The sequence below is a fragment of the Equus asinus genome, chromosome 15, assembly GCF_041296235.1.
Source record: "Equus asinus isolate D_3611 breed Donkey chromosome 15, EquAss-T2T_v2, whole genome shotgun sequence".
Taxonomy (NCBI): Eukaryota; Metazoa; Chordata; class Mammalia; order Perissodactyla; family Equidae; genus Equus; species Equus asinus.
This window is the reverse complement of record NC_091804.1, coordinates 22935457-22949028: the sequence shown is the minus strand read 5'-3', so window position 1 is coordinate 22949028 and position 13572 is coordinate 22935457. Positions and strand designations below refer to the sequence as shown.

The window sequence follows — 13572 nt, the reverse complement described above, 5'->3', positions numbered from 1 at the left end:
AGGAAATTGCAAAGGTTTTAGGAGCTCTGGCCAGGAGCTAAGGACAAAGACCAAAATATATATATTTCCTCTTATATCACAATGGCTAACATTTGTTAAGTAATTTCTATGTAACAGACACTCTACCAAGTACTTTACTTGTTTTACTTTCATCAAAGAAAAACCAGACCTGAAGAGCAGTTAAAAGTAGTAAAAACAAAGCAGTCTAGGTGCCCATCAACAGACGAAAGGATAAAGAAGATGTGATATATATACACAATGGAATACTACTCAGCCATTAAGAAATTATGAAATCCAGCCATTTGTGACAACATGGATGGACTTTGAGGGTATTATGCTAAGTGAAATAAGTCAGAGGGAGAAAGTCAAATACCATATGATCTCACTCATAAGTAGAAGATAAAAACAACAACAAACAAACACATAGCAACAGAGGTTGGATTGGTGGTTACCAGAGGGGAGGAGGGGAGGGAGGAGGGCGAAGGGGTGATTAGGCACCTGTGTGTGGAGATGGATGGTAACTAGTCTCTGGGTGGTGAACATGATGTAATCTACACAGAATTTGAAATATATTACGATGTATATCTGAAAGTTATACAATGTTATAACCCAATGTTACTGCAATAAAAAAAAAGTAGTAAAAACAAATTTTATTCAGGACTATTGCAATAGGAGAAAAGAGACCTCAGTATAGGACTGAGCTCAATTCTGAATACAGCATGGGCAAATGGGAATTTATAGCCAAGGAGCAGGGTGGGGTCAGTGGATGGAGAATTACTTAAGAGGGAATGTGGCTGGCCCTCTGGCCAAGCGGTTAAGTTTGCAGGCTTGACTTTGGCGGCCCAGGGTTTTGCTGGTTCAGATCCTGGGTGTGGACCTAGCACTGCTCATCAGGCCATGTTGAGGTGGTGTCTCACATAGCACAACCAGAAGGATCTCCAACTAGAATATACAACTATGTACTGGGGGGCTTTGGGGAAAAGAAGAAGAAGAAGGAGGAAGAGGAGGAGGAGAAGGAGGTAGAGGAGGAGGAGGTGGAGGAAGAGGAGGAGGAGGTGCAGGTGGATGAGGAGAAGGAGAAGAAAAAAAAGACGATTGGCAACAGACGTTAGCTCAGGTGCCAATCTTGAAAAAAAAAAAAAAACCAAGAAAATGTCTTAGTCCATTCAGGCTGCTACAAAAAAATCCCATAAACCAGGTGGCTTATAAACAACAAATATTTATTTCTCACAGCTCTGGAGGCTAGGAAGTCCAAGATCATAGTGCCGACAGATTTGGTATCTGGTGAAAGTCTGTTTCCTCATAGACGGTTGTCTTTTTCTTTATAACCTCACATGGCACATGGTGGAAGGGGCAAGGAAGCTCTGTGGCCTCTTCTCTTTTTTTGTTTTTTTGAGGAAGGTTAGCCCTGAGCTAACATCTGCTGCCAATCCTCCTCTTATTGCTGAGGAAGACTGGCCCTGAGCTAACATCCGTGCCCATCTTCCTCCACTTTATATGTGGGATGCCTACCACAGCATGGCGTGTCAAGGGCTGCCATGTCTGCACCCGGGATCTGAACCGGCCAACCCTGGGCGCCAAAGCAGAATGTGGGCACTTAACCTCTGCACCACCGGGCTGGCCCCCTGTTTTCCAAAGCACTAATCCCATTCATGACAGTTCCACCCTATGACCTAATTACCTCCCAAAGCCCCCACCTCCTAATGCTATCAAATTGGGCATTAGGATTTCCACATATGGATTTGGGAGGGACACAAACATTCAGTCTACAGCAGGAAACAGCAGGGGTAAGGGGGTTAGATATCACCTTCGTGGGATGGCAGAGGCTGAGGAACCTGATTAGATATTGAGGGTGATCAGATATGGAGGACGGGGGGATTCTAGTTAAACCACTCTGGCAGAATTCTTGCTAAAATTGGACAATGCAGAGACAAACACAGAAATTCAAAATTTGAGACCTAGTTGCTAAAGAATTCAGGGGAGCCTGAATAGAATTTGGCAAGGAGAGAATCTTCGTTACTTTGTGTAGCTGACACAATAAGTTTTTGCAATACATGCCGTTATTTTATTATCAACATTATGATCAACAGTAGAGGATGTTGTCGATACATTGACCAGACTCCCCCATGGACTGGGGTTCCTATCCCTAGTTGCTGCCGGTGTTGCTGCTAGGGTCACAGCTGTCCCCTTCTCTGGAGAATTGCCCTTGGCCAATTGGAACGGGAGCTACTTTGCCCAGAAGGTTGCATCATCTTCCCCTCAGGGGCAGCCTGTAGCCAAGACTGACTGAGACAGGGATGCACGAGGATGGCCTCCTTGCCTTAAGGTAGGACCAACTGTGTGGTGCATTCTCACTCCAGAGTTCCCTTTGGGATCAGGCTGAAGACGGTCTCAGCCAGACCACATCCTTGCTTAGCTCCTCCCCCTGCCCTGTCCTGTTCCCTCACTCTCTTTTTCCTGAGAATACTCCCTTAAGAAATCACGTGCACCCAAATCTCTATTTCAGACTCTGCTTCTAGGGAAACCTGTCCTAAAACAACCTATTTTCTTGATCAGAAAATTGAGTTTCAGGGAAGGTCAGTAATTTATTTAAAGTCACCCAATTAATAGATGGTAGACCCAGGATATCATCCACATACATCTACGTCCAGCACCTCTGCTCTTAACTATAATAGTATCCTGCCTTAGGTACATTGATTATCTTAGCTTCCCGGTTATTCATGGAGGTTCAAACTGAACGACCATAATACCGAACCTCTTAATCTCAAGTTTGTGTGCCATGCACAAGAAGCCAATCACTGAGATGTCAGTGCCTGTAGACAGAGAAAGGTTTATTTGAATTGGCCAAACAAAATGAGAAGCCTAGAGGATAAGTTCTCTCAAATCCCCTTAACAAGAGATGAAAACAGCAGGTTTCATAGAGCTAAGTGGCTTGGCAGGAGATGTTTCAGAGAAACAAAGGGGTAATCCATTTTTCTCACTCCAGATAAGCCCCTGGGCAATCAGACTTCTGGGGGGCGGGGTGTTGTGGGGGCGGGGCGGTGGTGGGGTGGGGGGGTGGTGGTGGTGATCTGGTGATCTTAACTTCCTTGAAGGCATTCTCTTTCTTCTGTAAAACAAGCTCAGAAATCCTTGTGACCGTCAAGTCACACTTCAGGTTAAACAAGAAAACAGCAAATTGACAAGATTAACTTCTTTTCGTCTATGTCTGTGTTGGAAACAAGGTTGAAAGGTAATCATGTTCTTACTGAATATTTACAGGAACCCTCAGGTACCCAGCTTCGACGACATAAGTTACCCCCCAGCCTTTGGACCCAGAATACAGTCTAATTTGGAGGGAGGCCTGTATAGTCAAACTACTGGGCCTTATCCTTCTTAAAACACACTCTTTCGGGTGTTGCCTGCTTTGAGAAAGGAAGAGGAGTATGTTGAGGGATCTCACCAGAATGACAAGAGGACATGTTGCCTACTTTGAGTGTGGGCAGAAGAAACTTGGGATGATTAGCTGGAGAAGAAAACACCAAACGGACTCACGATCACTGTCTTCAGGTGTTTGACGTGGAATTGTTTTTGCACTCATTCTCTGTCGCTGTAAGAGAGCAGGAATTGGGAAGATGGGTAAATGTGACAGGAGGATAAATTCTGGTTCAACAGAAATAACTTCCTAAAAATGAGAGGATTCCAGTGATGGAGCGTACTATCTTGACACATACTAATTTTTTCATTACTGGAGGTGTTTTAAGAGTGAAGGCAAAGGTTGTTTAACAAGGAGTTTTGCTTTTGATACATAACAGATGAGATGGCCTCTGAGGTCCAAATTCTAAGACTCTATGCTCAAAAACTAGAAAGAAAAGGGTTCCATATTGCTGACACCAGGGATTTTTGAACTTTTTTTTTAAAGCAGCAGAAAACTTTTTTTTTTATTTAAGAAAAAATCGAGGTATAATTGATGTATATCATTATGTGAGTTTCAGGTGTACAACATAAGGATTCAATATTTGTATATATTGTGAAATAATCACTACATTCCATCTAGTTAACATCTGTCACCATACATAGTTACAAAAATTTTCTTTTCTTGTGATGAGACTTTAAGATCTGCTAGCAGAAAACTTTTTAAAAACAAAAATTTACATGGAACTCAACATATCAAGCAGATCAAGATGAAGCTGCTCAGCTTAAAGTGGGAAGAGAGAAGGAAGGAACCAGAGCCCTACCTTCTTAGCCTCCCTCAATTCCCTGATTTGTCAACAGAACCAAGTCTAAGTTTCTTAGATTTGCATTCAAGAACGTTAAAAATCTTATCACTATGCAATTCTCCTACATTACATGGTGCATGACCTCCCAGCTGTAGCCACGCAGTATTTTCATTGTTTCCAAATGGCTTACAAGCATTCCCGCCACCGCTCCTCTGTTACACCCGTCCCCCATTGGAATACCCTCTCACATCCTCCCCCTCTTCACCATTTCTCTGAAACCTATCTTCCTTCCAGGCTTGGAGCAGGTCCTCCATGAAGCCTTTGCTGACCACCCTGGGTTTTGTGATTGTCCCTATGCTCTGTTCTCCTGTAATCTATTTTTGGTTTCGATTCAGCACAGACTACTTTCTATCGTTTTTATTCATGTGGCCATTCTGTCTCACTGCTGGATGATATATTTGGAGGTCGTTAATACTATTCATCAAATATTTCTGGCTTTCTGCGTTCTAAGCCCGTTGGAGGACTGCACTTCTTGGCCCTCTTGTGGTTGGATGGGGCTATGTCACTATTGCAGCCAGGGAGCTATCACACATTACTTCTAAGGTCAAGGCATATGATGGCTAATTCAAGACCCTCCAGAGCTCTGTTTTCCTTTGCCATGGTGATCAGCAACAATTGAGTGGCTTTGCAATCAGGCTGGGTTCCAGAGTGAGAAGATGTGGAGCAGTGTTTCCTGCCGACCTGCGACGGATATGCAGCATGAGTGAAAAGTAAACCTTTGCTCTTATAAGACACCACCAAGAGTCTTGTTTGGTTACTCTATCATATCCTAGTTTATCCTAACATAGTTGGCTATTAGAGGATAGTAGTTTATAATGCTCTGTATTTCTGGTCTCAGTAGAGTACCCTGTACATAGTAGATGCTTAATCAAGATTCGATTTATTTAGCAAACGTTTCTTGAGTGTTTTTGGGAGGATATGAAGTTCATTTAAAAATGTTTGCTTTCCATTTTCCTAAAGAAGTTGTAAGCGTTGTAAGGACACGAGCTCTCTCAGATAGTTCTCCAGCCACCACCTCCCCAGCACCTTAGTCCTTGATCCACAGGAAACTTAAAATGGCCTGGGTAGATTTTGACGGGGACAAGGTTACAGAAGGGCATTCTAGGCGGGATGAAAATGACCTGACGTGGAGACAGCAGTAGTTACTTCCTGGGAAAGAAGACACATGAAATGAAGTATTGAGGGAAAGAGCAGTGTCTGGAAAGATATAGGTGACAGTAAAGATAAGAAGCCAGTGAAGACATCCTGGGAGGCACAAGGAGAGCTAGGAACAGAGATAAGCTTGGAAACGTGCTCTGACAAAAAGTTGGGAACCTTCTTTATCATCTTTCGCCAGAGCTCAAACCCAGTTACACTGTATACACTCCAGACACAGAGGAAGGGTCTGTCCTTGAGCCTGGATCCTTGGTAGGCACTCTGGGTTTTAGATCTGAGACCCAAAGTTTTGAAAATTTCAAACTTGATTCGGAAAAGCACAGTGAGCAGAGAGGTCTCTGAATCGCTGGCAATCTGTGTCCCTTTTATTGAACATGACTATGTTGACTAGGAAGGAGAGCCAGGTAGAGCTTCAGGGAAGAAAGACGTCAATGGTCAAATGCTCCAAGAAGTCAAGGAAGGTGAGAATTCATAGTAAATAACAATCACTACCAGTCATCAGGGGCTTCCTGCACGCCAGGCATTGTTCTGTGTGCTTTACAAGTGTTACCTCCGTTAATCTTCACCGCAAACCTCCGAGGTCAGTAGTATTGTCTCCATATTAGAGATGGCAAAACTGAGGTTCAGAGACACTAATTGGCTTGTTCCAAGTCACATAGCTAATAAGTGGCATGGTGAGGATTTGAACCCAGATTTGTCTGGATCCATAGCTTATGGTTTTTCATTAGCCTACACTGCCCTTGGTGTTAGATTTCAAGTAAACTGAAGAGAAAAGCTCCAGCATGTCCATTGCTATTGCCAATTACATGTAGCACTAAGAACCAGAAAATCTCCAGGCCTTATATGGGCCAGTTAGTTTCATCTTCCTTTCCCACTACCCTCCACTGACCCCACCCCAAAGACTACAAAGAAGTGAAATGTAGATGTATTTCCTTTCCTCTGGAAGTGGGAAATAACTACCGGTGGGTGGCAGAAATCTAAGAAGGGAGTGGAAGGGTCCTGGGCAAGATGTGATCGATCCACTGGAAGCATGAGAAGGTTCATTTTCTGGGCTAGGCACACTCCAATGAGGGAGGCTTATGGTTTACACTGGGTCAAAGCAAGAGTCAATGGCCAGGCAGGGAACGGATGTAGAGTTTTCTGACTCTCAGATACCACCCTATTTTCCACTAGGCCAGAGATGGCAGTGGTACCCATCTCAGGCTCAGAAAGAGGTCAATGGTGTTGGGTAAAGGACCAAAGCACTGCGGGAGCCTATTTAAGGAGTTGAGCACATTTGATTGGCCTCAGGGCCAGGTTACCAAGTACACCTTCAGTACGGGGACTCTGGGCTCCTGGACACTTCACAGCAGAGTCCACTCATCAGTGTGAACCACTTCCTCCTGAAAGCCTCTCGCCTTTCCACATCCTCAGGTAATCTTCCTAATGGACCATTTGTAGACTCCTTTCCAATTCTGTAATCTTCTCTGGAAAGCACCTATTCTTACCAAGATTCCCTCAAATATTTGTTCCTTATTTTGCTGGCTCTGCTTCCATCACTCTCTTTGCTCCTTTTCTTTTCTTACTGACAGACATTCCTCTCACTCATCAAGTGCATATGGCTTCACGCTTGGCAACAAAGAAAAGCTCAGATTTGCAGATAGCAGAAAGGGAGGTTTTCCCACAGGTTCCCGTCGTTTTACAATGGTTTATCTCTATCAGCTAATGAATCGGATTCTTTTTAGTCAATCGGATTATTTTCTTGGAGAGCTTTGAATGAGAGCTATGGCAAAATGGTTGGCTCTCAGTAGAAGTCAGGAAGTAGACATGCTGAATCTTAAGAATGATGGACATCCCAGGGACGCAGATGAATATAGCTCAGGTGTGGGGGAGTTCCTTCTCGGCTTGTGGAACAATCAGGGCATTTTGTCCCGCGGTACCTTGTGCCAGATGGCAAGGGGTCTTATGAGAGTCTCCTCTACTGCTGAAAACCAGTGTTGTCTGCTAATTAATGGAAATAATGCATTCAGGTCATGCCTTCGTTAGGCCGCCTCATTCTGCTAATCAGCATCCACAAGAACAAACATGCAGGGCTATGATGGAGTTCTTTATTGGAGGAGAAGTGGAGCTCAAAACTGGAGTTCAGTGTAGGAGAAACTCTGTGCCGCTAAAGGTTCTTCGGATGTATGAAGAAAGTCCCTTCTAGACTAAGGCTTCCGCAAGAATGGAGTCCCCATGAGTTGCTCTCTTCTCTCTCCCATCTTTCAAGACTCAACCCAGTACCCTACCCTTCTAAGTAGAAACAACCTCCTTCCTCAAGAGTGGAGGCAGTTGTGCCCTTTATTCTTGCCCTGGGCCTTGTAAACTCAAATGACGCCTCACGGTTTTGTTTTGCAGCTCTTTTCAGAAGAAAAGGAAATGAGTTCCAGTCGAGAGGGCTGATTTCCTCGCTAATAACTCTCAGAAGTAAGCCCCTTGTCAATAGAGCCCTTTTTTTTAGTCCTTTGTTGCTGAGCGCTGAGTTGTTTATTTATGGCAAATTGGTCATCATTGGTCTTATGCAAAACCCTTCTCTTGTTTTATTTTACTGATTTGTTGATTTTTATCCCCATAATCAACTCCCATCCATGTCTTGCATGGGAAACTCTTCTGATGTTTAGTATGTACCTTTTTAATGTGCATATATTTTCAAAATATTTTGATTTTCGTCATCCTAAACGTTCTCTTGTGCCCCATCTCAGTCCTCCCACAAGCCCCAGGCCACCACTGATCTTTTTTGTCACTATAGATTAGGTTGCCTAGACTTTCATACAAATGGACTTATTTAGTATGTTCTCTTTTGGAATGGCTTTTCTCACTCAGTCGAATGCTTTTTAGATTCATCCTTATTGTGTGTAGCAGTAATTAATTCTTCTCTACTGCTGAGTAGATTCTATTGTATGGATATACCACGATTTATTAATTTATTTGTTTACTAGTTGATGGACATTTAGGTTGTTTCCACCTATGATGAATAAAGCTGCTATGAAAATTCATGTACAATTTTTGGTGTAACATATGTCTTCATTTATCTTGGATAAATACCTAGGGGTGAAATTTCTGGGTTGTATGGTAAGTGCATGTTTAACTTTATAGGAAACCGTCAAACAGTTTTTGAAGTGGTGATGCCATTACAATCAGCACTGGTGTTAAACACCCATCCACGTTTATTTGTGTGTACCTAATTCTCTAGCTTATGATTGCTATATAACACTCCATGGTGTGCATCCACCATGTTTTACCTTTCAACTCTCCCAGTGACGGAGTTCAAGTTGTCTTCTACTCCTTGCCACCATGAACCTTGCTTTAATAGCTATCCTGGCATATTCCCTTCTGGACATGTGTGGGGATTTCTTTGGGACATGTATCCAGGAGTAGAATTTCTGGGTCAGAACAGATGCTTATACTTGGTTGGACTAAATGTTATTAGATTCCTCCCCAGAATGGCTGCCTCCACCTCAGATGAAGATCCAAGTTTTGTGGGGCCTGACACTATGATTTTGGGATTCTTTTTAAGAAGAACACGAAATTGCAAAATCAAAATTAGGTCCCAAAGTAACTATTTATTTAGAATGAGCTGAGAAATCATAATGGATTCCTGGGCTCTCTGTAGATAATTTATCTGAAATGCTTACTTTCTAATGTTTCTCGATTGCAGCCTGTTTCCCCTCCTTACCTAGAACATTCTAGAATTCCCAGCACTCACCAGGGTCCAAGAAAGTGAGGGGCCCTGCACAGTCATAAGATTCCCTGTCACTCTGCCTCTGATCTACACCCACCAGCAGCACATGAGTATTCCTCTTTCTCCATTTCTCTGACGTCATCTGGCATGATTCGGCTTTCTGATGTTTGCCAGTCTAGATCCAGCCTGCAGCCTGATTTCATACAGCCCACGAGCTAAGAATGGTTTTTAAATTTTTAAATAGTTGAAAGAATCAAAAGAATAATATTTAGTGACATGTAAAAATTATATGAAATTCAAACTTCACTGTCTATAAACTGTTCAAGCGGAACACAGCCACAGCCATTTGTTGACATAGCATCGATAGTTGCTTTTCTGCTACAAATGCAGAGTTGAGGAGTTGAACAAAGACTGCAAGGCCTGCAAACCCTGAAGTAAGTATTTATTTTTTTTGATGAGGAAGATTGGCCCTGAGCTAACATCTGTGTCAATCCCCCTCTATTTTATATGTGGGACTCTGACGCAGCATGGCTTGATGAGTGGTGTGTAGGTCTACTCCCGGGATCCAAACCTGTGAACCCCAGGCTGCCAAAGCGGAGTGTGTGCACTTAGCCACTACACCAGCAGGCCAGCCTCATGAAGTATTTATTTATCTGCTCCTTTACAGAAAAAGTCTGTGACCTTGGTCTAGAGCATTAATTTTTCTTAGTGACAATAGTCTTATTCCATAGCAGAAAGAAGAGTTTCTTTCTCTTAGTATGCCTTTGTTTCTGCCCATTTTGAAACGATAGAAGTTACCGTCACTGTGCTAAAAAGCACTTGGCGCTTTTCTGACCTATCTGCTGGCCTTATGTGTCAGTAAGCTATTACTATGTAACATTCTGCTCCAAAACTCAGTGGCTTAAAACAACAATCCTTTATTGCTGCTCATGTGTCAGCAGGTAAACTGGAGTTTGGCTGGATGGCTCTGCTGGAGGCAGGAGCAGCAGGGCAGCTCTATTTCTTGCTGTAAATCTGTGGGTCTTCTGGGGTGGCTCTGCTCCATGTATGTGTCATTGTCTTTGGACCCCCAGAGTATGCTCTCAGGGAGATGGCAGAGGCACAAAGGTCAATGAAAACATTCATCACCTCTTAAAGCCTAGGCTCAGAACTGGCACACCGTCACTTCTGCCCCTAAATTGTTGGCTAAAACAAGTCACACAGCCAAGACAAAAGTGAAGAGGGCGGGAAGCACATTCCTCCTAGGATGAGACCTTGGCAGAGGTGTGGATTCAAGTAGGGGTGAAGAATTGGGGTCAATAACGCAATCTACCATACCTTATAGGAAATACCACAACAGTGCTAATGGCTTTTCTTTTGCCATCTAGGAGGATACTACTTGTTCCTGTTACACATGAACAGTTAAAAGGAAGATCTGTGACCTTCCTGATCATCCCACTCTACAAATGCTGACATTTTAGTCTCCAGTGGTAATGACCATGGAGCTATCAAGGTACTTCTCTCTGCTTCTGCCCTTCCTTTAGTATCCTTAAAATGAACCACAAATCTATGGGACATCCTAAGATGTCTTTAGTGCTGGAAAGAACCCAAAGAACACAGAAGTATCACTTCTTTTCTGTCTTACTTGTGCTCTCTATTTTCATTTACTAGAAATGAATTAATAGTAAAAACATTTTCTCCCTTCTTGGCTCCCAGTTGTATTATATAACTCTTCAAAGGCAAGGCTGTGTCTTCTCTTTGTTAGCTTAGCTTCTTCCCCCTCTCCCAGCCTCCTCTGGAAGTGTGGAAGAGGGTGTAACCGATAGCCATTCAACTAGTGTGGTTGATTACTTGCCTGTTGTCTAATCTTAAATGACTGTTCCCTTTCTGGTTCACTGATCATGGCTCTGCCATGCTCCTTGGGGCAATAAATACCAGTCTGGACTGCCCAGAATGGAGACCTCTGCTTGTCTTGCCATCCCAGAAACCTCCTGTCTCTTCCTGAGCTCCAGTCACTCATGAAGCTCCTTCTGGTCTTGACTGTTACTCTGCTCCTGGCGCGGGTCACCCCAGGTAACCAGGATCTCTCCCAAGGGGGAGAGGGTCAGCGAACCTGATGCATGTTCAGGGGACTCTGTGGGCTCTAACAGCTTGGGCTGGGAGAATGTCGTGGCAGGTTCCCTAAGGGCCTTTGGGTGATCTCTCTAGCCAAAGGGAAGTTTGAGTTCTCTGGTACCAACTGATGTTCCCAGTGCTGTTACTTGACCATTCTGACTTTCTCTCTCTGGTTGGCTCTGGAGAAGTTGAACATGATGCCCCTGGCAGGGAGGGTACATGGAGGAGAGAGACCTGGGCATGGAAAACAGAAAAAGTGGGAGCTTTGTGAAAAGCATTCCTTGGGGAGATTTGAATTTTGATCTATTGTTCCCTCCATGAAAATGCTTCCTGAATTTCTGATTGTTTGAGGATTCTGATTCTACTCTCTCAGCCAATCTCAATTTATCTAGGCTACTTTCGGTTGTAAGTTCTGCAGAGCAGCTGTTCCTAATTTTACTGATTGGTTAAGACCAGCAAAAAGCCCCAGGATGTTGTGAATAGGGGAATGTGACATTCTTGGCAGTTTTGACTTAGGAGTTTCTTCTAGAGTTTTACCCTAGAAGACTTAACAGATGTCCAGATGGATGTGTTAAGGATTCCTGTCCCCTTTCATTGATATGGTCAAAGAGAGTACCAAAGGGCAAAGCGAAAAGGTAACTGATTGATACTGGGCAACTGGGTACCTCATAATATGGGGAAGATGAAACCCTGGAGAGAGAGAGCCCTCTTGCCTTCCTCAAGGGAGCTGGCTGGGGAGTGGAAGCTTGGGCATGGAGTATAGTAGGTCCCAGGACCTAGTGGGGAGGACTTTGGGGTTATGACTGGGGACACAAGTGGGAAAAGAAAGGACAGTGTCCTCTAATCTTCTCTAAACCTGGAGGATGCCTTGTGAGGGCTTCTTCCCTACAGATCTCCTCATTTCCCTTACTACTGTCTTCTCTACTGGGCTTTGGCCTCCCCTTTGCTTTATTTCAAGACTGACTCTGCTCCCTCCTTCCCTTTTGATTTCAGCCACGAAGTGCTGGGGTAAGTTGGGAAATTGCAGAACAACATGCGAAGAGAATGAAATATTCCATATATTATGCGGTACTGAAGCTAAGTGCTGTGTAAATCCCAAGTATGTGCCTGTCAAAACTAAATTCTCGTAGAACTAGAAAACAGGGATTAAACTCCGCCGTCTGACACCTCTCATCCAACATTGAGTCTAACATCATTGGATCCAACAGTTCTATTAAATTGTTTTTGGCTGTAGCCTGTTTGTGTCTGGCAGTTCCACCTAGCCATACTTAGAAATAAGTAAGGAAGAAAGGAAGGTATGTGTGGGTATTAGGATGGACCGGTAGGTGGTAATAAACTCAGCCTTGCACATAGCTCCTAGTCTGCTGGCCCAAAGCTGGTCCCAAATAATATAAATAAGATGTTCATTCTATCCATTTGATTCTTGTTTTCTAGTCCAGTGCTGCCAACAGAACTTTCTGCAATGATGGAAATGTTCCATATCTGTGTTGTTCAATATGGTAACTACTAGCCACATGTGGCTACTGTGCACTTGAAATGTGGCTAGTATGACTGCAGAATTGAATTTTTAGTTTAATTTAATCTATACTTAAATTTATATAGCTAAATGTGGCTCGTGGCTATTGTATGGATGGTATAACATTAGAGTCGAGAGATATAGGGCTGAGGCAGGCTAGGGGGCTCAATCTCTGGATATTTTGGGAGGAGTCAAGCAGGCAAGCAAAAATCTGTGATGAACACAAGAACGCATTCTTAGTCTGCTACTTCTCTTTCCCTACGTTCACACCGAAGGCTGCAACTCTCCCCTGATAATACCTGTGCTTCTGTCCTGTTAGAGACTCTAGGATTGTGTCTCAAAAGTTTTCTTCACCCTGGAGTGAGCAGGGTATCAGGCCCCATGTGAATTCCTGCTCCGTCTCTTTCCTTTCCCCCTAGTTGGGGCCACATGATATGGAACTGCTGGCTAGTCCTTTTCCAGGACTGATCCTGAACTGAGACAACAGGGATTTTTACCATCTCCTGCCCCATGATTTGGGTCATGGTCCTAAGTATTCCCATCTATTGCTGCTTGTGTGACTAATCAAAGAGAACTTGATTCTTTATCCTGAGTTGGATAGTTCTGTTTAGAGCCACCCAGCTGCTATCCAGTCCCTTCATATGAGAACACTGAACCTGGCATCAACCTATGGCTTGACTCAGTCATCCCCAGTGCACATTTTTGATGAAAACCTCCAGCCTCAGTGTCTATGTACCACCATGTCAAAGTGTCACAGTGCCAAAGGAAGAGCACTGGATTCAGGATCAGAAGATCTGGGTTCAAATCCTCACTTGATCACATATCAGCTGAGCCTAGGCAAGCCATTT

General features: G+C 43.7%; 2 protein-coding genes across 2 annotated transcripts in view; one reads left to right on the top strand and one right to left on the bottom strand.

Annotated features, from left to right (window-relative positions):
• Positions 1 to 4513, bottom strand: part of DEFB123 (defensin beta 123) — a 44558-nt gene extending 40045 nt beyond the window's left edge. The window contains 1 exon segment of the mRNA XM_070486354.1: positions 4448 to 4513. Coding sequence (XP_070342455.1) covers positions 4448 to 4513 — 66 coding nt within the window.
• A 1340-nt stretch (positions 4514 to 5853) lies between these two features.
• Positions 5854 to 12338, top strand: DEFB121 (defensin beta 121). The gene is made up of 2 exons (XM_070486353.1): positions 5854 to 5875; positions 12202 to 12338. The coding sequence occupies exons 1-2, from the start codon at positions 5854 to 5856 to the stop codon at positions 12336 to 12338; spliced, it is 159 nt and encodes a 52-aa protein (XP_070342454.1).
• Positions 12339 to 13572: the final 1234 nt, after the last annotated feature.